General features: G+C 38.6%; 11 protein-coding genes across 11 annotated transcripts; 5 read left to right on the top strand and 6 right to left on the bottom strand. All coding sequences in view use genetic code 12, as the record gives it.

The window, feature by feature from the left end:
* Positions 1–243: 243 nt before the first annotated feature.
* Positions 244–1548, bottom strand: CORT_0A08320 (Bim1 protein; the record flags this gene model as incomplete). Its single annotated transcript, XM_003866608.1, has 1 exon — positions 244–1548. The coding sequence occupies one exon, from the start codon at positions 1546–1548 to the stop codon at positions 244–246; it is 1305 nt and encodes a 434-aa protein (XP_003866656.1).
* Positions 1549–2793: 1245 nt separating this feature from the next.
* On the top strand, positions 2794–3639 carry CORT_0A08330 (Cho1 phosphatidylserine synthase; the record flags this gene model as incomplete). The annotated part of the gene is made up of 1 exon (XM_003866609.1): positions 2794–3639. The coding sequence occupies one exon, from the start codon at positions 2794–2796 to the stop codon at positions 3637–3639; it is 846 nt and encodes a 281-aa protein (XP_003866657.1).
* Positions 3640–4647: 1008 nt separating this feature from the next.
* Positions 4648–5175, top strand: CORT_0A08340 (Cho1 phosphatidylserine synthase; the record flags this gene model as incomplete). Its single annotated transcript, XM_003866610.1, has 1 exon — positions 4648–5175. One exon carries the CDS (start codon positions 4648–4650, stop codon positions 5173–5175), a length of 528 nt encoding a protein of 175 aa, XP_003866658.1.
* A 429-nt stretch (positions 5176–5604) lies between these two features.
* On the bottom strand, positions 5605–6225 carry CORT_0A08350 (Fgr39 protein; the record flags this gene model as incomplete). The annotated part of the gene is made up of 1 exon (XM_003866611.1): positions 5605–6225. The coding sequence occupies one exon, from the start codon at positions 6223–6225 to the stop codon at positions 5605–5607; it is 621 nt and encodes a 206-aa protein (XP_003866659.1).
* A 224-nt stretch (positions 6226–6449) lies between these two features.
* CORT_0A08360 (mitochondrial translocase complex subunit) lies at positions 6450–7958 on the top strand (the record flags this gene model as incomplete). Its single annotated transcript, XM_003866612.1, has 1 exon — positions 6450–7958. One exon carries the CDS (start codon positions 6450–6452, stop codon positions 7956–7958), a length of 1509 nt encoding a protein of 502 aa, XP_003866660.1.
* A 1252-nt stretch (positions 7959–9210) lies between these two features.
* CORT_0A08370 (Hap43 CCAAT-binding factor-dependent transcriptional repressor) lies at positions 9211–11490 on the top strand (the record flags this gene model as incomplete). The annotated part of the gene is made up of 1 exon (XM_003866613.1): positions 9211–11490. The coding sequence occupies one exon, from the start codon at positions 9211–9213 to the stop codon at positions 11488–11490; it is 2280 nt and encodes a 759-aa protein (XP_003866661.1).
* A 194-nt stretch (positions 11491–11684) lies between these two features.
* Positions 11685–18437, bottom strand: CORT_0A08380 (hypothetical protein; the record flags this gene model as incomplete). The annotated part of the gene is made up of 1 exon (XM_003866614.1): positions 11685–18437. One exon carries the CDS (start codon positions 18435–18437, stop codon positions 11685–11687), a length of 6753 nt encoding a protein of 2250 aa, XP_003866662.1.
* A 1913-nt stretch (positions 18438–20350) lies between these two features.
* CORT_0A08400 (Arl3 GTPase) lies at positions 20351–21178 on the bottom strand (the record flags this gene model as incomplete). Its single annotated transcript, XM_003866615.1, has 1 exon — positions 20351–21178. One exon carries the CDS (start codon positions 21176–21178, stop codon positions 20351–20353), a length of 828 nt encoding a protein of 275 aa, XP_003866663.1.
* A 468-nt stretch (positions 21179–21646) lies between these two features.
* On the bottom strand, positions 21647–23086 carry CORT_0A08410 (Wbp1 oligosaccharyltransferase subunit; the record flags this gene model as incomplete). Its single annotated transcript, XM_003866616.1, has 1 exon — positions 21647–23086. The coding sequence occupies one exon, from the start codon at positions 23084–23086 to the stop codon at positions 21647–21649; it is 1440 nt and encodes a 479-aa protein (XP_003866664.1).
* A 63-nt stretch (positions 23087–23149) lies between these two features.
* CORT_0A08420 (Urm1 protein) lies at positions 23150–23455 on the top strand (the record flags this gene model as incomplete). The annotated part of the gene is made up of 1 exon (XM_003866617.1): positions 23150–23455. One exon carries the CDS (start codon positions 23150–23152, stop codon positions 23453–23455), a length of 306 nt encoding a protein of 101 aa, XP_003866665.1.
* Positions 23456–23882: 427 nt separating this feature from the next.
* On the bottom strand, positions 23883–24572 carry CORT_0A08430 (Nas2 protein; the record flags this gene model as incomplete). The annotated part of the gene is made up of 1 exon (XM_003866618.1): positions 23883–24572. The coding sequence occupies one exon, from the start codon at positions 24570–24572 to the stop codon at positions 23883–23885; it is 690 nt and encodes a 229-aa protein (XP_003866666.1).
* Positions 24573–24670: the final 98 nt, after the last annotated feature.

The following is a 24670-nucleotide window of genomic DNA, read 5'->3' on the forward strand; positions in this document are numbered from 1 at the left end:
AATAAGTTATTCAGTGCATGTTGTCACCACACACCCACAGACATACATTATGTATTGTACTCAATCTTTATGAAAATTGTTGCAAAATTGGCACCCAGAATAAAAGTTTTAGCTTTTCACCTGCAAATTTTTCATAATATATATATGTATATGTATAGACCACAGCGCACACTCCTTCCTTCTATCACTCTCTTCAACAAGCACAAAATACCCAAGACATGTCGCTCCGCTCTTCTTCCTAGTTCAAAATTCATTATCTAGCATACCATCATTAACATTATGAACTTCAGAACTAAAACCTTCTTGAGTAGCGTATAGGGTATCTTCAACCTTTTTCAACAAGGTTAATACATCCAATTCTGATAATAAAGTTTCATTATTTTCAATATTTTGAATCAATATTTCAATGTCACGGCATTTATTGAAATAAAAATTACGCTCAACCTGTAATGTATCACAATTGAGTCTATATTCATTCAATTGAGTTTCCAAGTCATCATTTCTTTGAAGTATTTCTTCAACTTCTTCATTGGTAATGTGGTAGCCGTTACTCTTACTATTACTACCATTTGTGTTGTTATAATTCTTGTTATTAGTAACGTGTGATTGATGATCATTTGCTGTGTATGCAATGGCTGTTGCTGATGTTGTAGTTTGAAAGGAAGAAGAAGTGTCACCACTCAAACTTGAATTCATAACCACTACTGGGGACTTATATTTGCCATTAGATTCACCCCCACCATTTCCTACGGTACTATTACCACCAAGTTGAGATGGCACTCTTCTAACCAGTCTATCTGAACTTTTCCTTGATCGCTGAATAGGAGTAGATATTCTTGATGACGTGGTTGGAGTCATTGATTTTCTGGATCTAACCCTAGTTGACATATTACTACTAGTATAATTTGTAGATAATACGTCATGAGGAGAATGACGACCTCCATGGGTATTTGAATCCAGGTTTATTTTGCCGCTAGATTCCATATTATGATCACTACTATACCCATTATGACTTTGATTGATACCTAATCCTGGACTTTGACTTATTTGTCGTTTTCTAGTAGTGGTGGTAGCAGGTGAAGCTAGATTCTGTTGTTGTGGTTGTTGTTGTTTTAAAGTAGGATGACCATTCGTTGGAACCAGATTCAAAGTATTATAAGGGCTATTATTACTACCAGCAATACCATTTCTTTTACTTAATGCATCATAATGATTATTTAAATCAGAATTTTCATTCCAATATCGTTTAAACCATTGCAACAATTCCAAATTATCTTGTAAACGACACTTGATCAACCTTTCAACATCAATGTTTTTAGTAATACGATGTTTATTAAACTCCAGTTGTAATATTTTCCAATTATGACGATATGCATATTCTGTAGTGGCATTGAATTTGACTTTGTTTAAGGGGACACCACCAACTACTGAATCCATCAATTGACAAAATGCTGCTCCTGTACCACACTGTTCTATTTTGGTATAATTCAAGTTAAGTATGGTGTTGATCCATTGTAATAGCTCTGTACGGGATTCACCAACCACCATTGTTGTGTTACATCAAACAAAAGGATGAGAAAGAATACACACAAGTGAAGGAATCTTGTTCTAGGGAAGGCTGGAGATGTGCAGTAAAACAAGTCGTATGGTGTTATTGGAATCTTCTACCACGTGCGTCCCTATAAGTATGGTTCAAGAAGGTTGTAATTAATATGTTATGTGGTTAAAACTTATCCTTTGGATTCAAATTGGTAAACAAACAGAAAAAATTTAAAACACGCACACACATTACATTTTCAAAACAAAAAAGACGTGTTGTATGTTCAGTGAAATATACAAAAGTATATGATCACATAAAATTAAATACGAACCTAGTGGTGCTTCAGCAGTCAGTAGTATAGATAGAATGATGTCAGATGAGCGCCGAGGTAAACTGAACTCAAATTGAGAGTTCTCAAAGGAAGAGGGGGTCACGTAAATTATTGCAACCAAATCAATTTCCCCCTCTATTTGATACACCCCTCTATTTGATACAGTCACCCCAACACAAATCGTCAGACTCTCTCTATAAGTATGAAGGTGGGATTTTGTTTACGCCCAAGTCAACTAGTCATCATATTTAAAAATGTAAATATTAATGTGCAGAAGCTCGCAGATTAAAGACATTCCTTGAGTATGTAGTTAACAGATTGAACCAGCTACAGTCAAAAAAAAATAATTCCATGTGAAGATAAAAGAGAAGTTAAAGTTGAAGTAATTATGTCATTTACAAATATGTTGTAGTGGATACCTGAGGGATAGAAGAAGAAAGAAGAAGAAAGAAGAAAGGAGAAAGAAGAAAGATAAGTATGTATACTGTGATTTTAATCCATTGGTCTGTGGCAAAGCCAATTTCTTCTTACTTTACTGCATATGATAATTTCAAAATTCGTAATTTATGAGTGTGTTAAGGTTAATATGTATGTATGGATGTACACAGCCTTATGTAGTGACGCAATTTTGACAAGAAATGAAAAAAAAAACATGACATTGAGATTTTTCTACGCACAAAAATCATCATTATTTCAAACGTCATCCCAACACAAAAGACAGAGAGGACAACAAACAATAATCCAAGTAGCAATTTTTTCTATTTAACAACACGCATCAATCAATTGCATTTTATACCAATTGCACTCCCCCCAGCAATATATATTTCCTCGATTGATTGACAAAAAAACATAGACAAATCAAGGCAACTTTACACAGCTTTTTCCTTTTCCCCTTTATACAGAAATTGCGTTCGCCACTACAATGTCATCGTCACCATCTACTGGATACCAACAACACCATCATCGCAACAACAACCCTGATTCATCATCGTCAGCTTTGGTTTCCGATTCAGACTACGATGTCAATGATACTTCACCTCCATCTGCACCAACCCCCCCTTTAAGAAGATCTTCATCGTTATTTTCCCTTTCTTCGAAAGAGGATATTCCCAAACCAGAACAGACTGAATACTTGAAATTTATCAATGATAATAGACACTTCAGTTTAATAAGAAACTTACATATGGCTGATTTCATCACATTATTGAATGGGTTCAGTGGGTTCTACGCTATAATATCTTGTTTAAGATATTCATTAACTGGAAAATCAAACTATGTTCAGAGAGCTCATTTCTTTATTGTTTTGGGATTATTTTTTGATTTCTTTGACGGTAGGGTTGCCAGATTAAGAAATAAATCCTCGTTAATGGGCCAAGAATTGGATTCATTAGCTGATTTAGTCAGTTTTGGTGTTTCTCCAGCAACAATTGCTTTTGCTATTGGATTCCAATCAACTATTGATGTTTTGTTGTTGACTTTTTGGGTCTTGTGTGGATTGACAAGATTAGCAAGGTTTAATATCTCAGTAAATAATATTCCTAAGGACAAGACGGGTAAATCACAGTATTTTGAAGGATTACCTATCCCAAGTAATTTATTTTGGGTAGGGTTGATGGCGTTTTTGGTTTATAAGGATTGGATTCATGACAAGTTACCATTGGGTTTGGTTTTCGCCAATACTCCTTATGAATTTCATTTATTAGCTATCGGATTTGTATTACAGGGATGTGCTAATATTTCGAAATCTTTGAAAATTCCAAAACCATAGGTAGAAGATAAAATTTAGTGCTATATAGTGGTGTTTTGATATATTATTGAGTTCAAATATAAAAAGATTGTTTAGGTTATACATAAGTGGGGTTGGCACATATGGTCCATCATTGTCTACCCTGACCACAGTAGCATGAAATAGAGGATAAAAGTAATAGAAAACCACCTTTCATGTATTTGTTAACTCTAAAAAGCTGTCTAGAGTTTGATTGAGCTCAAGGGAAGATAGTCGTGCACAATTTTCAACGCTATTAATTTGCAGCCGAGATTGATTATTATAACTCTCTCCAGTTCACGAGGAAAGTTCAAACTGTTCCACTACATTTCAAGCTCCAGCGTCTCATTAAAACAAAACTTTACAGTTTTATTCACGTGTATTCCAAGAATTCGGCAGATGCTTGTGGCCCTAATCAATGGATTGTGCCACATAATGATAGTATAGACTTGAACTCACATCCTCTTTCGCCGTTTCATTTTCGTGAAAAATTGAACATTTTAAAGACTAATAAATATACGATTATTTCCATTGATAACTTCGAAAAAAATATGGCCAAAATGGATCGTAACGAGCCCATTACATACCTTGAAATGGTTGAATGTTTTTTCATGTTACTTGATTGTGTAGTTAGACACTGAGATAATTGAATATTTTAGCTACATCGAAACACAAGCACTTCGCGAACCTAAACATTGGTATCGAACCAAACATCAAGCATAGAATTATATATTTACGGTGAAAGGCAATTCTGAGTTTATCTGGAATGATGCTTTCTCAGTTCCAAACAGAAAAGCAAATTGAAAGTGCTTAGAAGTTTTTGAAATTGAATATTTCCCAAAATTGAATTCTATAAATGAACTTGTTAACTAGACTCATTTAAAATCATATCTCTCCAACGAATTTCTGTACAACAAACAGGAGCCTTAAGAGTATTGACTTCGAGTGAAGTTGGCATATCTTGAAATTGGCTGGCCTTTAAACACAAACGACATTGACATCAATCGATTTATGGTTAGCGAAATCTTTGATACTTCGAATTCGATTCAATTAGTATTATCAGGAATAGACCATTTTATGTCATATTTTGTTCAAAACCAATCGGACATAGAGTATCATAACCTTGTTGAGTTTAGAGTTCATCCGGTGGATTTTCTTGCCGGTATTGAAAACTTGCCTCTATTAAAACATAGAAACTTACGATCTCTCATTTTATTGGCCGATCTGGCAGAGAACCGAGATGTACAAAGTATTTGCAGCTTACTTGTCAACTATCCGGATGCCAGCTCTAATTGGTGGAGCAATGGCAGAAAGTATTGCATGTTTTTGACGGATTATGATTACATATTGAATTCCAACCTGCCCCCCGGAGTCATTGATTTTCATCGGAGAAAACATATCATATTCCTGGAGGACGGGCAAGATTGCTTTGTAACACAATCGAAGGATATTGTTCAAGACGAAGACAAAGGTAGAAGAATGGAGGTGGAGCTTAAAAGATTTTACTCGCATCTTGAACTTGAAAATAATCTTGGGTAGCTATTTTTAACTTTATTATTTAATATCACAGCCTGCGTTTGATTTCCTATAGCCAAAGCTCACGAAGAATCCAAACATTATCATTGGCTTGTGAGAGTCCTCAACAACTCTCCAATAAGTATTCCTTGATTTAGCATCTTCCCAGAGCATCACAGAAAATAGGCGCCGTGTTGTGAGTGTTTCGACATGGACGTACTTTCCGACTCATTCAACCAAATTGATATCAATATAGTTTTGATATGACGTAAATCCTCTCATCCATTTGAGCAAAAATGCATTCGTAGCACAATTAAAACATTCTTTTAAGCAAATCTCATCTGCAGACGCTACAAGCACATTTATCAAGTTGAGGATATACAGCTCTGGCAGTGATTGCATCCATTTTCAAAATTTGAACATCAGCCTATCCCATTTGCCGCCACCACCATATTACTTTGTGATTGTTTCATCATTCTTCGTCGTTGGGGTCGTAAACCTAGGTCTTGAAAAAGCAAAAATGATAACATTTCTAAAATCTATGCCATTGTATTTCCCAGTGGCCAACTGTTGAATAAAATCAGGAGGAAAATTCTTGGGGTCCAATAATCCAATATCATTTAATTTAAACGGAGTCAATCGATGTTGATGTTGAGCTTTGTCCAACAGATAACAAGTGTCCCAGAATGCGGAGTTCAAGGGGATCAATTTAAAAATTATATTGGGCCAGTAATTCCATCTTCTTTTACGCTGATCAACATTCTCATGAGTTATTCCTAATTTTCGACATTCGTAGAAAAAGAAGTTCAATTGAAATAGGAGTTCGGGGGTATCTTTCACAGCATCAACTACTTGTTGAACCTTGTCCTTGGTAGGAGATTTACCCAATTCATCAAATCTTTCATCGATTTTGTTGGCTTGTTGAACGGCTTTGAATATACTGGGGATCTTAAAAGATAGATTTCGCGTGGTGACGTTGGCGTGGACCAATGCGGCAAGTCTGGTGCGGTAAAAGAAATCCGTCTTCGAATTCTGAAGTGTAGTGACCGCCTGTCTTTTGATGATTTGAAACATGGTTACAATAGTGTAAGCACAAGCTAACTCTAGCTGAATGTCATCAAACCAGATCGAAAAATATTCACCAATCACGATTTCAGGTAGCGCACCTTTTGGAATCGGAAGAAGGAAAAAAAAATTTCGATGTGAAATATTTTTCAGCAAGGTAAGTGACTTCTGATTGCAACAGTTTTTAAAAACAAACAGGTAATAACTAATACCATATAATCATTAATACGACTATGCTTAGGACAACCGCTAGACTGTTGATAAATACAGCAATTAAGTCCAGCAAACCATCATTAATTACATCTACAAAGGGCCCACAGACACTTCTACCAAGATTACATCATCTCCAATCCATAAAGTTTTATTCAACTAAAGATGATAAATCAGCCACCGATAAGAAAAAGAAGTCCGATGAACCACAATCCATTTTGAATGATGACATGCTAGCTAGAGCTGGATTCGAAGATCTTGAATCACAAAAGGATGGTAAACAACAATCCAAAAGAGATGGCAAAACTATCGAGGAACAAGAGCAAGAGCAAGAGCAAGAACAAGAACAAGAATTCGAAGATGAGGACGGATCTAAGAAATCATCCAGACGTAAGAGAAGAAGAGCACAAACATCAAAGGATTTAAAACGTGAGAGATATGCCAATATCTTTTACTTGTCTACTTTAGTCGGAGGTGCCCTTGGATTAGGATACATGAGTAGAGACTGGGATTCAGAAAAGGAACAAGAAGAAATGGATGGTAAAAATATTTCCAACGGATACACTCCAGCTTTAATGTATGAAAGAATGAGCAAAAGATTAGCATCGTTATTTACATTTTTTTCCGAACCAGCGTTTGAAAACTTGTTACCACCACCAGCACCGGAACAATATCGCCGTCCATTGACTTTGGTATTGACATTGGATGATTTGTTAATTCACTCTGATTGGGATACTAAACATGGATGGAGAACCGCTAAAAGACCAGGACTTGATTATTTCTTGGGTTATTTATCGCAATACTATGAAATTGTTTTGTTTTGCTCCAATTCACAATTGTTTTCCGAAAAAGCTGTTGGTAAATTAGATCCATATCATGCCTACATTTCATATGCATTGTTTAGAGAAGGATGCCGTTACAAAGATGGGAAATTGATTAAAGATCTTTCATTATTGAATAGAGATTTGGGCAAGACAGTTATGGTTGAAGTTGATCCTGATTGTACATCATTACAACCAGAAAACTCTATCGTGGTTAAGAAATGGGATGGTAGACCTGATGATTATTTGATTCGTTTGATCCCATTCTTGGAATACTTGGCTACTCAACCAGTTAAAGATGTTCGTCCAATTCTCAATTCATTCAATGATAAATCCAACATAGTTGACGAATTTACTCAACGTGAAGCTAAATTAAGACAACAATGGAAAAAAGATCACCCTCAAGATAAGCCAAATGCCGCCAATTTCCTTGCCAAGATGCTTGGTATGCCAGTTCAAGAACCCAAAATGCCATTGGATATAATTAGAGAACATGGTCAATTACAATATCAACATTTCCAAAAATACTTACAAGAAAATGCTGCTAAATTTTTAGAAGAAGAACAGAAATTGAAGGATGAATTTGGTAAAATGACTTTAAACAAATTGATTACTGAAGGTGGACCAAATCCGGAAGAAATTGCTAAAGTGCAACAACAAAGAGCAGCTGAAGAAGCTGAAAAGCAGAAACAAGCAGCAGCAGCTAAGTAAAAGCAGAACTGCAGTTAATTAAAGGAAAGAGATATAGTAAGACTTTTTTTTTCATCTGCGGTGTAACTCAATAGTTTGTATATAAACGGTGAAACGGTGAAGTGATTTTATGTAATAATTTCTCTATATGAAACGAATCAAATTTGCGCTTAAATTGGGAGACACCTGAACACCCATCTTCTCGTAAGACGTGTCAGTTTTGCACCCATTATACACTGAAAACAGATTCCACATACAAATTGTTTTCTCTGCGTGAGGTTGCTCTTTTTATCAGTTTTCAAGCTATTTTTTTTCTCTATTTGATCAATTTTGTGTCAAAACCGAGGCCGGACTCGGATTTTCACAAACACACAAACAAAGATTATGCACATATAAGGAGATAATTTTCTTCTTTGTATACCAAGGGCTGAGTATGAGTAAGAAGAGAAACATCTTTTGATGGAATAAATTTGCTCATATACCTCTCGTAATTTTTTTTGACAAAGGTTTTGCACGTAAAAGTACCATATCGAGACCAAAAGAGTGAGGAAGTTGCCTTCTTGTCATTCAAACTAAACCTATATTTCCGCGAAGCAGAAAGGGGCTCCCCCCCCAATTTTCTCTCAATTCATTGTGCAAGGGAGTCGCTTATTGTTAGACCCAGACAACCAATCATTTCAGAAAATGGAGTATAAAATAATGGAGACAAATCAGGGAGAGAGAGGGGATTGTGCCCTTCAATTGTCTCAGGCCTATTACAATATGCTTTTGCAACAATAGAAAAAAGGGGGCTCTAAGTATGTAATTAGTATTGATATAAGAGGCATTATAAATTCTAGCCAATCATAGGAATGTTGTTAAAACAAGAGATTTTCTATCTTTTTGTGTATTTTTGCTATATTTCTTTTTCTCTTTTTTATCTTTTTCATCAATTGAAATGTTACATAACACATTACGTAACTAATAGAAAATCAGAAAATTTCTCACTTAAAATTATTTAATATTGATTATATAACAACAGAATATATTTCCCAACAGTTTATTAGTTATATTTTGACATTAGAATAAAAGGGGACTGTGAGACAATATATACACCAGCACAGGCATACTTGCATATCTCCCATTAGCTATAAAGGAAGATCAAACATTTACTTTATACTTCAACAACAACTCAACAATCTCAAGTTCAAATTACTGGGGAAAATCACATACTGAATACCTCCTAATTACGAAGCAACAACAACAGACACCGACCACCAAACACTTGTCGTAAATGTCAACAAAGGGTCCTAGTATTGCTCCGAGACAGCTGTCGGTGGCCCAGTCGCCGATAGCTATTGCTGGTTCTCCTCCATCCTCGGCTTCCGCGAGCTCAACACCGAGAAGTGCAGCCAGTCCCAACACCCACAATAACAATGCAACATCCCCACCAAACAATCCTACCGCTAGAAGCTTAACCACAAAGAGTGTTACCCTGATTATGACATCAAAGGAATGGGTTTTGCCTCCTAGACCTAAACCAGGTAGAAAACCTAGTGTCGATACCCCGGCATCCAAAAGAAAGGCACAAAATAGAGCAGCACAAAGGGCCTTTAGAGAACGAAGAGCCACTAGGGTCCAGGAGTTGGAAGAGAAACTAATGGAAGTTGAAAAGGAAAAGGATATAAAGGAGATGGCATTGATTAATACGATAAATAAGTTAAAGGCAGAAAATAACTTTTTAACAAAGAGTATGGAACAAATACGACAAGAAATGGCCATGTTTAGAGCATCCCAGGAGGAGATAAGACTGCAGGTGCCACAACAACAAGGACAACAGCAACAAACACAGCAACAAAACATTGCACCTGCGCCTCCTCAACAATTTTCCAAACGTCATTCAAGTAATACATCATCATCTTCTTATTCACAACTTTCACTTCAGCCTGCACAACAACAACAGCAGTCACAGCAACAACAACGACAACAACAGCAATACTTTGCAGGGTTCAATGCAGGTCAGAATCCATCACCGCTGAATAACATCTCACCAGCTGGCTCGTCATATTCTTTACAGCAGATATCACCTGCACCTTCCGCAGATCTGCCACCCAATGGTACTACAAGAAATAGCTTCCAACCTCACGGTGTGATCAGTCGAAATAATAGTAGTAATAGCAACAGCACGCAGCACACATTGACACCCGTTTCCAACAATAATACACCCGACAAACTCTTTGCATCCAACAACAACAATAATAATGGAGGAGTTGATTCATCGGAATTTGATTGTGGTGTGTGTATCAAAGATGAATGTTTATGTGAATCTGTGGGATTGAAGGAACCTCACAAGACCGAAGCAGAACGAGAATTAGAAAACCAATTGAACTCAATTAAACCTCAAGCAGCTGTAACACTTCGTCGGAAGAGAAAAGCACAAAGTATTAATGATGTCGAAGAAATAGATTTCACCAGACAGTTCGCCACTAAAGCTAAACCTATGCCAGATTTGAATAAGCTACGAAAACAAGACCAGAAACTGAGTAACACTGTTGTTTCAGTAACTAAACACAATCACCAGCATAATCAGCCACGATCAAGATCAATTGACAAGATCGACAATTCTGATTTCAATGAAGACTCGCCAATGGAGAATTGTGGATTTTGTTCAGATGATACGCCATGTGTTTGTCGTGAAGCGGCCAAAGAAGCAGCCAGACTCAATGCCTCATTGAATGGACCTAATAATATCATTGTCGAGGAAGAAGAGGAACAAGTGGATGGTGAAACTAATGGGCAAGGCAGCGATCATAACACCCTACCTCCATTACAATTCAATTTAACTAGCAATAACAACAATACCAAAATGGCTCTTCCTGTGATGCATCCTGGCCCTTCAGTCGAGATACGAGATATAACAAACTTGACACCGGGGGCAGTGCCAACAGTAATACCAAGACCAAACCAATCATCTACAGAATCGTCATCATCATCATCACAGCCACAAACGGAGGAAGACGCCAATTCAAATGAAGATACTGGTAGTGGGTGTACAGGAAACCCGGGTACATGTAAACAATGTCAAATGGATCCGATGTCTACCTTATTCTGTACAACAGTTGCTTCTAAAAGCAATGACTCTTCAATACGACCCAATCTATCAAGGAACAATTCAAGAGCGTCACTCCTGTTGAATTTTGGACCCAACACACCTAGTGCAAGTGGTGCCAACAACAAAAACAATAATGCACCAAGTCCTATCCCTCCGCCGTTAATCGCCACGAACAGCTCAAATAATCTCGCCGCTAGTCCTGGTGCAGGTTTAAGTGGTTTGTCGGCACTTGTACCAACGACTCCTGGAAGTGTATCCAACAATGGCAACAACAGTGATTCTTCAACAGGTGGCATGTTTATTCCTTGTGCTGATGCATACAAGACGTTATCTCGTCATAAGAAATTTAATAGTGTTGACTTTAGTACATTGGTTGGCAAGTTGACTACAAGAGGTATGCAAGTTGAGGTTCAATCAGTAGCAAATGTCTTGCGAGAATTGGATCGAAGACTATACAATTGATGATACTATTTAAATTTAAGTAATTAAAGATAGTTTGAAACAACTTTAATGACATTTCATTTCAAGTCAAGGATGAATTACGTAGTTTTTTAGCAAACAGTAATACTTCAAATTTAAAACTATACAATCAGATAAACAAATGAAAACTTAATAAAAAAAAAGTTTGACATGGACTAAACTCGGAATTTCTCTCTCTAATTCCATCCGCCTGGCATACTAAATGAGGTGTTGGCATTTGTCACTTCAGAATCAACTTCCCCAGCATTTGAAGTCAATCCATGTGACGACGATCCAGCATTAGATCCAACAGTTGCGCCACCTTCTTGCAAATCTCTTGGCACCTTATCGTATTCACCATAACCAGTTGTGCCAGTAGTAGAAGTGAGACCCCCATCAGTAGATTTACCAACACCCGTTTCGCCCGCAGATGTGGTATCAGGACCAGACAAAGGTTTTGTACTAAAGCCCGATTCAGGAATATAATTAGATGGTTTCGATGACGATTGGTGGTCAGCATATCTGGCTGATTGACCACCATTGCCATACAGAGCATCATTGACATTTCTATCAAAACTGGTATTCTCAGAAGATGATGAGTAAGCATCAACAGCAGACTTTGGATAAGCATTGGACCCCAGCAAGTGTGATGATGACGGGTTAGAATCACTATGAGAATTATCACCGTAAGCGCCTCCTTTTGACTTGGCATCACTTTCATTACTTTGATTTGCGATACCCAATGATTCCAATGCACCAGCAGCACCAGAAGCACCAATAATGCTCGATGCCAAACCTGACAATCCACTCTGAGAAGTGGATGATTGTTTCTCATTTCCCAGTCGGGAATTTGTAGATGGTTTTTCGTGACCGACACCACCACGATCATCATAGTTTGAATAGCTTGGCAATCCACCTGACACAGCAGCATCTGAGGTACCAGACGAGGTCTTGATATTGGAACCTTCATCTAAAGTAGACGAATGTTGTCCCGAGGTTGAGTAATGGGAAGATGTATTTGTTTCCTTTGTAGCGGGAAAACCTTGTGGATATGGTGGTTCAGGCTTGGAGGAGTCACTACCTAAATGTTGTCCAGCATTGGCGCTTGTATGATGGGTTGGTTCAGTCAAGTGGGGGTGCCTTGATGAAGCAGTGCTAGCAGCAGCAGCAGCTAATCCACCGGTTCCAGCAGCAGCAGTAGAAGAGCTCACACCACCAGAATTAGTAGCATTTGTTGTGCTTTTGGATGTATTAGCATGATTATCCAAACCAGAGTGTTTAGAATCCACAGCTAAATCGGTGAAATGTGCGATTTCGTCACCATTTTCATCTCTAACAATACCAGTGTGTGCATCAACTTGCAACTCTTTAACCTTGGAGATAATGGACGCATGTGTCTTTTGTAACCTAGCAACAGCAGTTCTGGCAATCTTCGTGGCGATTGTATTGTCCTTGGTACCCTTAACATTGACAAAAATTTCATCATCATCATTTGCTGCGTTCGATGTAGACTTTTGTTGTTGACTGTGGTGAACCTTATCTGTAGCACCAGCACCCGCACCAGCAGCACCAGCTGACAATCCGGTATTTTGTCTTGCAGCCTCATGCAATCTCTGTTTTGCTAACTCAGATTGATCAGATGCCTGGCCCAGAGTTGGATTGTAAGGACAAGTCTTAGCACCAACACCATCTCCTTCATAGGACGTATCAACTCCACGAGTGCCATGTGAAACTTGACTGTCTTGGTAATAGCCAGCAGCACTTGGCACACTTTGGTCCTTAGAACCAGTGTAAGGACAGGTTTTTGCACCAACACCTTCACCCTCGTATGACGTGTCTACTCCACGAGGTCCACGAGAACCCTGACCATACGCGCCTGCAGCATAGTGACCGCGTTGATGACCTTCAGCATAGGCTTCACGAATAATGTCAGCATGAGCATCATGTCCTGGAATTCCTTGTTTGTGGTATTCATTAGCCGCACCAGGAGTAGGTTGGCCAATTGAACTAAAGTAAGGACACTCACCAGGTTTGAGTTCTGGCACCGAACTTCCATCACCATATGTGACACCAGGAGCAGCTTCTCTGTCTAATGCCAAAATTGATGCAATTGCATCGCTCCTGTCTCCTTCTGGGGCAACTTCAGTCTTTTTTCCAGCACCATCTCCTCTGTATGAAGTATCAGCATTACTAGTAGCACCCTGGGTGTAACCCTCAGCTCTAGATTGGCCCACAACTTGATGTTCCACGCCCTTGCTTTGTCCTGCATAAATGTTTGTCTTTTGTCCAGCACCATCACCTTCGTAAGAAGTGTCAGTACCCAGTTGGGTACCCTGAGCATAACCCTCAGCTCTTGATTGACCAACAACTTGTGGAGCAACACCTTGGATGTTAGAAGCCTTTTGTCCACCGTAAACGTTGGTTTGCTGGCCGGCTCCATCACCTTCATAAGAAGTGTCTAAACCACGAGCACCTTGAGTATAGCCCTCAGCTCTTGATTGTCCAACGATGTTTGGCGCAGAGCCATGAGTATGAACTTCCTTCTCAGTAACGTAGTCCTCTTTGTAAATTTCCTTGTTATTGGCATCAATGACCAATTTACCAGAAGTTAAGTCAACACCCCTTTGGTCCAATTTCTTGGATGCATTTCTTGCAGTTCTCAAAGCCTCCTCCTTGTCTTCAATTCCGACAACTTCAACAACTAAATTGTTTGAATTGTCTTCTCTTTCCTTGTGAGCTGTGTTTTCATCAACCAATTCAGATTTGTTGTCAACTGGGGTGTGTAAGGACTTCTGATTATATTCGGGTTGCGAAGAGCCCAAAGCAGCTCCTCCTAAGGCTCCGGCACTAGCACCGCCAACAATAGCAGCCTCTCTGTTGGATGTGCCGTATGATCTATTGTGGATGTTATTGTCCTTTTCAGCCTTCTTTTCGGTACTACCCTTGGCATACCCATGCTCATACAAATCTTGTTTGAGTTTCGAGTCCAACTTGGAGTCAGTGTCTCTAACACCACCACTGAATCCATAAGCTGTTGTAGAGGGTTGATGGTGTTTTTGACCAGCTGCATAACCATGCTCGTACAACTGTTGTTTCAAGTCACGGTCAATTGCTTGAGATTGAACAGCACCTGATTTATAGCCATGCGCATATAACTGCTTTTTTAAATCATGATCCAACAGCTGATTGGCCCCATATGCGGCACCGGCAGTACCGACAGCATCAGATGTGGCACCTGATTTGGGGTTTGAATCATCAACGGAACGATTAAGTGGCTGGGTGGTATTATAGGAAGCACCCGAAACGTTCTTACTATGGGACGATAAAAGTGTAGAATCGGACTTTCCCTTGGCATAACCTTTCTCATAAAGGGATTTCTTTAACGCATCATCTAATTTTTCTTTTGAAGTGTCAGTTGATTGGCCACTGGCACCCAAAATACCACCTTTATTGGAAGGGCGCAGATTATTAGCTTTACCCTTGGAATACCCTTCCTCGTATAGGGACTTTTTCAATGCGTCATCCAACTTGTTTGATTTTGAAGTTTCAGGAGATTTATTTGAAGCTGAGCTATATGCAACAGCACCAGAACCTGCCCCAACGGCAGCAGCTATGGCATTCTTCTTGTGGTCATGATCTTTATCTGGGATTTCATGACCCTTAATGTCATCATCTGTCTTACTGCTCCTTCCAGTATCTACCGACCTTTTGCTAGCCGAGTCGCTAGTTTTAATTCCACCAGCACCAGCAGCACGCTTGATCTCATCAGTTGTCACAGTTGGGTAGTTGCTTGGCAAATTTTGAACATCATTTCCTGATGATTCGTTGGCGGTGCTTGTCAACTCCTTATCAACAGACTGACCTTTGTGAGCTGGCATTTTTTCGACCTTTGGGTCTGCATTTTCTGCAACTTCGATTAAAGATGATTTAACATTGGTGAATCCATGCTTTTTGTTGTAGGTGGCAACATCATCCTCGAGATCTTTAAACTGAGTGTCTTCAACAACTTCTTTTTCCACAGGATCTGCGTCAGAAGAAAGAGCCTTTTCTTTTTTGAGCTCCTTTTTGTTGACTTTATGAGGTGGCAATTTCTCGATTGAAGGGTCTGCTTCTTCTGCTTCTTGAATCAAGGACTCTTTTGGATCTTTGAATCCATGTTGCTTATTCCATTTACTGACATCCCCTTCAGCTGCCTTGAGCTGTTTATCTTCTACAGATTCTTTGTTCAGCTCAACAACCTCAGTTTCGTACCTGTCGGCGGTAGGGGCAAGCGTTCTTTCCCCCTCTAATTCCTTCTCGTTCACTTTATGAGATGGAAACTTTTCAATTGAGGGATCAACCTTTTCGGCATCTTCGATCAATGAATCATCGGCTGCTGTACCCTTATTGCTATTGCCACCTAAACCAAGCGCACCTGTAACTGCAGCACCTGCACCGGCCACTGCAGCGCCAGCTGTAGCTAAATACCCCTGATTTGAGGATTGAGGGGTGGTATTTGCTGAATCGTGACCTCTTCTGCTTGTTTTATTATCGCCAGAAACAGCACCCGCTGAGCTATAATCATGGTTACCTGTAACGTCCTTGCTCTTACCAAACTGTTCGTTTGTCGAGGTTTTTGGCTGTTGCGAACTATTCAAGCCAAGAGCACCAGCAGCAGCAGCAGCAGATACTTCTCCAATACGTTGCTTGGTACCTTCCAAATACAGGTCAGATGTTCCTGTGTTAGCAGAATAAACTTCCTGTTCACCTTTCTTTCTTCCGGCATCATGCGCCTCTTTGAGGATTTGTTGACGCTCTTGTTCGGGATCGCGAGGCCCAAGGCCCAAGTAGCCAGCTGCGGCAACAGCAGCTCCTCCAATTGCACCTTCTGCTTTTTCAACAAAGCCTTCCTGGTGTTGGCCAGATGTTTGTTTGGATGTAGCTTCTGCCCTTTCACTTTCTCCTTTTCTTTTTCCAGCTTCGTATGCTTCCTTAAGCAACTGCTTGTGGCCCTCTCTGGCATTATGCCCACCAAAACCCAAGTAACCAGCAGCTGCGGCAGCGGCGCCTCCAATGGCTTCTTCTGCCTTTTCAACGAAACCTTCTTGGTTTTGATCAGTGGTACCTCCTGTCTTAGTTCCAGCTTTCGCATCCTCAAACTTTTGTTGACCAGCTGCATAGGATGCGTCGAGAGTCTCTTGTTTTTGTTCAGGAGTGACGCCCTTAGCCGATTTATCTTGATCATTGTTAGCGCCAAATCCCAATAATCCAGCAGCTTTTCCAACAAGGCCCTCTTGATTTTGTCTAGCAGTATCCTTTGAAGCAATTCCACCTTTCTCGTTTTCGAATTGTTGTTGACCAGCTGCATAAGATGCATCTAAAGTCTCTTGTTTTTCTCTTGGTGTTACACCTTGGTTTGTCTTATCTTGATCCTTACTTGTACCATAGCCCAAGTAACCAGCAGCTGCGGCTAATGCACCGCCTGCACCAGCAAGTACGCCTTGTCCTGACCTTGCGTTATCATTGGCATTGGAATCAGTTTGAGTATCTGCAAATTCATCATGACCATCTGAATGATCATACTCGTCATGCACATCATCCAATTTAGGTGTTTTGATAGGCTCATCACGAACTGCAAAAGTAGATGCATTGCTAGGATCATTTCTCAATTTTTCGATCTTACTGTCAGCTTGATTGATTTGTCTATCAAGATCGGAGATTCTTCTTTCGGTGTCGACTGGATCATAATTGTCTTGTTTAGCAGTAGCAACACCAGCACCTCCAAGAATCACATCACCATCTTCAACAGTACCTGGATGGGACTCTTCTTTTTTCGATTTGGATGGCAACTCTCCCTGTTCTTTTTCAAGAACACCTGCAATACCATCCTTGTTATAAGCAGACCTATTTTCTTGATGAATTGCTTCTTTGTCTGGATGTTGATCATCGGTCGTGGTACCACTTCCACCAACTTGTTTGGAACCCAAAATAGAAGGATCTTCTTGTGTGTCATTCCTTCCTTGTTGATTACCTTCGCGATAAGCATCTTGTTTGATTTCCTCCAACGCTTTATTTGCTTTATCCTCTTGTTCATAAACTGTGGGCTTGGTTTTCAAGTTATCAGTATCAATATACTGAGCCTTTGTAGCTTCTTCATGTGTTTGTCTGAAATTACCTTGGTTGTAAGCATTAGCTGAGTCTTCTGAGGCTGTAGCAGCACCAAGAACCCCTCCTTGGGTATCTCTTGGATCAAAAAACTTTCCGTGTCCCTTTGCTGGGTTCGCGTCATCGCTATAAGCTGGGTCCGTATTGGTGAGGACAGCTGGGTTCGAGTGATCTTTGGAGTTATCATCTGCGACAACCGTGGGATCAGTGGGACTCTTTTTATTGCTGAAATCTCCTGGAACTTCGTATTTGAGTGGCTCTCTTGATCGTCTTGGTGGTGATGAAACTAAACGACCTTTTGAAGAGCTGGTAACAACATCACTGGCATTTGTGCTGTACTCGTGACCAGTGTTCGGGGTTTTGTGATCACCAGATGCACCGTAACCACCAATTCCTCCCGCTGCTGCTGCTGCAGGTGCTGTTCCGCCAGCATAGACACCAGTATTACCAGTCTTAGTGTGACGATGGAACAACTTGTGTCCTTCTTCCCAGGCTTCCTTGAGAATGTTGTCATGCTCTTTGTTTCCAGTTTTAGCTGCTGAAGATGATGTTGCTGCTGTTGCTGTGCCAGCTCCCCCGACAGCTACTCCACTACCAGCTGTAGCGGTGGATCCTTCATGTTTGTGATGGAATACTTTCTCTCCTTCTTTTCGAGCTTCCTGGAGCAATTTCTCCTTTTTTGGATTAGTCTCTTTCTTTGATGCGGACTTAGAGGTTTTGGGTGACGAATTGGGCGAAGATTCGTTACTTTTGTCCCCTTTGAACGTTTTCTTTAATTTACTGAAAAATTTACCTTCAGAACTCATACTTAAATATTGTCAAATTCAGTGTGGTAGGCTTTTGCAAGACAATGTATTTAAAGTGTAATATAATTGGATTAAATCTGAGTATTTCAGCGTGTTCTGTAGTGTTGATTCGAGTAATTGAATCTGATTTGGTTTTGAAAGAAGCTTTTAGTGTGGTTTAAAAAATGATATTGGAAAATGCAATTGAATAGCAATTGATTGTGCTTTTATAGTGAGGAAGAATGTTATGTTTTGATGTGTGGCTTATATTGTATAGAACAATAAGAGGGGGTGAGTTTTGGTGAGTGTGGTAAATTGATTTGGAAAATTTGGATTTATTTATTTAGATTGCTATAATTTTTATATATATTGTGTATATGCATTACACAAAAATGTGAAATTCCCCTTTTGAAATTTTGTCTTTAGTCATCACTTTTTTTTATAATTTCATTACACTCATTTCATCCACCACACTTTATAGGAAACTAGTGAAACAAACCACCACCAATGTAAAGTAGATAGCAACCATACAAAAGTTGTGTATCGGTAGCAATACACTCACAATTTTCACCGGATTTTACGTAAGTGCTTCTCTACTTTTAGCCCCAGTCACAAATGCGAAATTATGGGTCTAGCCGCTGTAAAAATTATTAAGTAAGTAGCCCGTCACAAAATGTGCAACTCCATTTTCAAGTAACGAATAAATTGATACAAAAACTATACTCAGATTTTCTCGAGGTGGGGAGGAAATTGCAGAGGAGGTGTCTCTGGCACAAAGTTGTGAAGGTGTGTGACGTCGTTCCATTAAAGTTGCAACTAGCACGTTTGTTTGCTAAAAGCCACAAAACAATACACGCACATTGTCTTAAGTATCAAAGGACAGAGATTTCGTGGAGCGTAATTGTGAGATAAAGAAAGCAAACTAGTTAGTCCGAGCTGAAATGCTATTTAGGACTAATAGGTTTTACCCGATTATGCCATCGGGTGTCCATATGCTTTTTGGCTGTGTTAAATTCGTAACACAAAATTGGTGCCTAACTTTTGCGAGGCGCAAATCGGTCGCTCACGTAGCACCAATGCGGGCCCACAATAAGTGGAACAAATACCTCGAGAGTCCAATTTCGTATCTACAGGACCCTCGTAAACAACCATATATGAGGTGACGTCACTTTAATTCGTTCGTAAAAACAAATGCTCCACACTAAAGCAAACCTGGCTCCGGTTCTTTTAACTCTAAACATTTGCACCGAAGATGAGCACCCAGAACTACCCAGTCACCCACTCTCTCTAGATTCTTACCGCAAGGTGTTTCCATATGCTTTTTAGTGATGTTAAAAACCAAAACTGTGTTTCTGTTAATTTCAGTTTTGTGTTCGACGGAACATTCTTTTACAATAGACATACGTCATACTTTTTGAAATGAGCCGCTCAAAACACGTGCAATTATCCATGTATTGATCCTACAAGAGTTTTGCTACCGGGTGTCAAATGTATTATTATAGTGGACAAGCCATTTGTGAAAATGAAATCTATGATATTAAGAAATTATACCAATATTTATAAAAGCATTGTGCTCTAAGAAAATGCGACAGCCACTTTGTAAGGGGCCAGTTCACCAACAAACGAGAAACATCGTTTCAATGAGCCCAATGTATATGCTGTTACCTCAAAACCAGCAGGTGTGTTTCACAATACCAATTACCAGACAAAGGTTCTTGATTATGTTTGAAACGGCAAACGACTTGAGTGTACAAAAGTGACTCGATCGTTAGCTGACGATAAACACTCTCACATTTTTTATTAAAAAGATTCCTTGAAACACAACTAACCACTCTTGGCCACTTTGCAAAATCCACCCTCTTGAATCACAAGTCGTTCAAAAAAGCAGTAAAGCAATACTCAAACCACAAGCTATCGATTAATAACAGCATCTACTAACTATACTGTGGAACTTTGTTTCCTTTATTATATATCAATCGTGTCACCAACCATTCTAAACTTTCCTTCAATCCTTGATTTTCCAACACACTTACAGGCAAAAGCTTTGAATCAGTAGCTTCCAACTCACTAACCAATTTGATAAAAACACCAGTTTTCAAACTCACCAAATCAACTGCTTGTGGTAAGTCTTGTTTATTTGCAAGCATTAGAATAGGTACATTTACCGTACCATCTAATCCTATAGTTTGTTCGTAATCTGGATTGGATGCCCCATTTTCGTTCGCTTCCAGCAAAAGCCAACTATCGTCATGGGCAATTTCAATCAAGGTTTCATAACATTCTTGAAACCGTTCAGTATCAGTTGAATCTATGATGAATATTATTCCATGGCATTGTTTGAAATATCTCGACCACATGTTACGGAGTGATTTTTGACCACCTAGGTCCCAAAATTTTAAATTGATATTTTTGAACTGTGATGCAAACGGTGACAGTTTATTTGAAGCTTCAAATTTGATTGTGGTGGTATTTTGTCCCACAGTAGGCAAGATTCGTTTGGACTTTAAAATGGATGTTGTTGATCGCTGTGGACTTGATTCAGTATTTGTATTGTCATTGGAGTCACCACTACTTCCATTCTTCATATTAGCTGTTAAACTATGCGATTTCTTGTCAGATGAGGATGCAGTTGCTGATGGGTATAGTAGTTTTATATGCTCAAGAAATGACGTTTTCCCAGCATTGTCTAATCCTAGAATAAGAACATTGTATTGTTCTCGTTTGGTGTATTGAGTGTACAATGATGACGCTAGATGAAACATTGAACAAGTGGATAGTGCCAATGGGTTAGTGAAGTTATAATTGGTATCTCAGTTGTTCCTTACTGTGTCCTGCGGATCTCGAAAGTTTTTTTTTTTATTTCCGAAAAGTTGTATACCTCAAACTATAAATTTCATCAAAAAAAATTTTCAACTTTTTAGTCTTCTTCTGTATTGCTCTTTTTAAGCCTTATATTGAACAATATGTGACCTGATAAAAAGGTATGTGTTATCATTCACACTTGCATCCGTCGTTTTCATGATGAATAATTTGATAGGGACAACTGAGTTTTACACATTGAAGATAGTTGTTTTAAAGATAGTAGAAATAAACAGATCTGATCTTTGACGAGGGATGCAAAAATAGATCTCAGAACAAGAAATACTAACTATTAATTCAGTTGATACTTTATCGTTTTATTTGATAAAAATCTACTTTAGGTCTATAAGTTTAAACAATACTTTCCACTTCTAGATGTTCTTTTTTACATAGTTAGGTTTGCCAATGTACAAATATGAAACAACAAAGGAGAACCAAGCAAAGATAACCAATACGGTGCTTGCAATGTATAACCACGAGTTGGAAATATCCCATGATCTCTTGAATTCATCATTGGCTAAATGCCTAACTGTCACAACCTTTTTATCTAAGATGTAGCTCAATCCATTACGTTTATAGTCCAACTCAAAAGTGAACATACCGTGATGATCAGGCACGGTAAAATTGACAAAGTATGCATAGGCATCTAGTTCACTACTGTTTTCAGTAGAACTGACTGGACCCAATGGACTCAAGTTTAATCTTTGATAAGGGTCCAACATTTTGAATGATAATTGTAATTGTTCATCTTCGTTTTTGACCTGAAAGGGAATCCACTTACCATCTTTATATTCCGATACACCAATTGTGTAAATAGCTTGGTCTTTGATCCTGTACAAATGTGGATTCAAGTTTTCCGGCTCATTAGCTTTGATATGTTGAACAAACTGTAATTTAATTACACCAGTGTCTTGAAAGCACCATTTGTATAAAGAATCATCAGCTAATAAATCAATCGAGCCTACCCAGACTAATCTGGCATTATTCAATGCTTGAAAACCAACAGCTAGGTACCCTTGCTCAGCAAAAGTCCAAGTGGATTCATCACTCATTACTTGACCAACTTTGTTAGTATAGCCTGTCTTTGTAGCTTTAATAATAGGTTGAATCAATTCATTATTCGAGATCAATGCAGCATTACCGTTAGTGTACTCAATCGTGTTTAAATTCTCCACTATTCTATTATTGCTAATCAAGTTGTCACCCTTTAATTCAACGACACCATTTTTGGAGTTGAAATGATCGATATATTTATATCCTTTTGGAGCAGGATAAATTCCGACTTCATTCAAAAAGATTCTTATCCCTTCAGGCAATGAAGCTTCAGACCCCCCAACGGCGAAAATGTTACCTCCTTCGTTAATAAATTTCAACAATTGATGTTGATTTAAACCAGATTTAGCACCAATTGCCTTCTTCAGTGATGGGAGTAAAACCAAATGATCAAATCTTGGGAAATCATCATAAAACAACAGTACTTCATCGTCGCTATATTGGCTAAGTGTTGTATCGTAATGGGTATTTAAAAATGTCAAAAGTTGTTTAACTTCAGGAGATAGTGACGCAGATGAATCATTTAATGGAATCAATGTTGGATCATACATGACCAAAGCAAAGTCTTTACTTGATACTGTCGATGCATGGGCAATGGCCAGCAAGAAGAATGCAAATGATATATAGATGAAGGACAACATGATTAAGTATGATTTCCTATGTGTACACGTTAATTGAAAAAAAATAGTAGACACATATTCAACATTCTCGTCAGAAAAAGGTTCATGTCGGGTATTTAGTCGCGACATTAGGAACATTTTAATTTTTTTTCACTCCTTCATCACTTTACTAGACCAGTAGTCAGACATTGCAATACAAACATGACCATCAAAATCAAAGTAGAGTTCCTCGGAGGACTCGATGTTATATCCTCATCTGTTAGAGAACATAAAGCAATTCTCCCGTTCGATGAGGGAGAAGCTACTATGAAGGATGCAATCAAATATATTTGTGATAATATCATCACTGACCCCAAAGATGTACCTGTTTTTATCGAGGATGACAGTGTACGACCAGGAATATTAGTGCTTATTAATGACACAGACTGGGAATTGGAAGGTATGGAAGATTACGTAATTGAAAGTGGAGATGTTTTGACTTTTACAAGTACGTTACATGGTGGATAGTCGAAAACCAGGCTCATTTGATGGAATTCAAAAGAAAGGTTAAGGGATGGGTGTTGTGTATTTGATTTGTTGAGAGTAACAGAAACACCATTATTGCAGGCTAGTTTATTGTCGAAAAGCTAGCTTTCTACGAATTCTAAATTAGGTTGCAAAAACAAATACACAAGAGAGTGGATATAGATTGAATGCATTTGCTTTGTTTACACAGCTAAAACTATAGACCCAGTTGATACGAAATCAGCCTAGGTGCTTGCCACAAGATTTTGTTTGAAAATATTATACAACAGTGAAGAAAGAGAGGGAGATGTACCATGTTGTTGAAGATGAAGGAATTTAACTTTACTACAACTATGTAAAACAATACACATGAAGGTTAAAGATTTAGTTATTATATCCTCCTTAATAATCCAATATCATTTTACTTATATTACACGGGCACTATACGACACCCAATACCTTTACCATCCCACTTTACACTGGTATTAAGAATTAGATTCAATGTCTCTTCATTGCGCTTAACAGTCAATTGTAACTTCTCACCAGGTTTAGCTCTCACTCTTTCAACCAATTTAGATAGCTTATTATGGTTTAATGCATGAATGTCATTATCAAAGATAACAATCAAGTCACGTTCTTTTAAACCTGCAGATTCAGCAGGACCGCCAGCAATGACTTCCTTTACCTGTGCAAAAGGAATATTTGGTTTTTGCTGATTCAGTCTTGGTTCAGTCTGCGCTTGATCATCTCCCAATTCTGTCTTCCTTTTTGCAAACTCCTCCTCCATTTTTGAATCTAGTACTTTTAACAATTCTTTATAATCATTTTTTAACCGAATGATTTGCACTCGAATCAATCGTATCGTGACTACATCAATATCACTTCTCGGAAATCCGTCGGCAGTGACTAAGTTCGTTTCCATGCTAGCCCCATATTTCTGCTGTAGTAAATTGAAAAGTATCCTCAATTGAGATTCGATTTCAAGTTTCAAATTCAGAAGTTGTTCGAAATCATATGAGGAGAATTTGGACTGGTCGTATTCTTGAAATTGGTCAGAGTCCAAGTTTAATGATTTCATCAATCCTTGGAACCCGGCAACGTCATGGTCGTCAACTGTCATTTGTAGTATCTTGTGAATAAGTGATGGCAAAATACTAAGTTTTTATTTTTTTGGTTCATTTTGCACCTTTTGTGGAGGAAGAGACAAATTCGTACTAT

The sequence above is a fragment of the Candida orthopsilosis genome (assembly GCF_000315875.1).
Source record: "Candida orthopsilosis Co 90-125, chromosome 1 draft sequence".
NCBI classification, from domain to species: Eukaryota; Fungi; Ascomycota; class Pichiomycetes; order Serinales; family Debaryomycetaceae; genus Lodderomyces; species Lodderomyces orthopsilosis.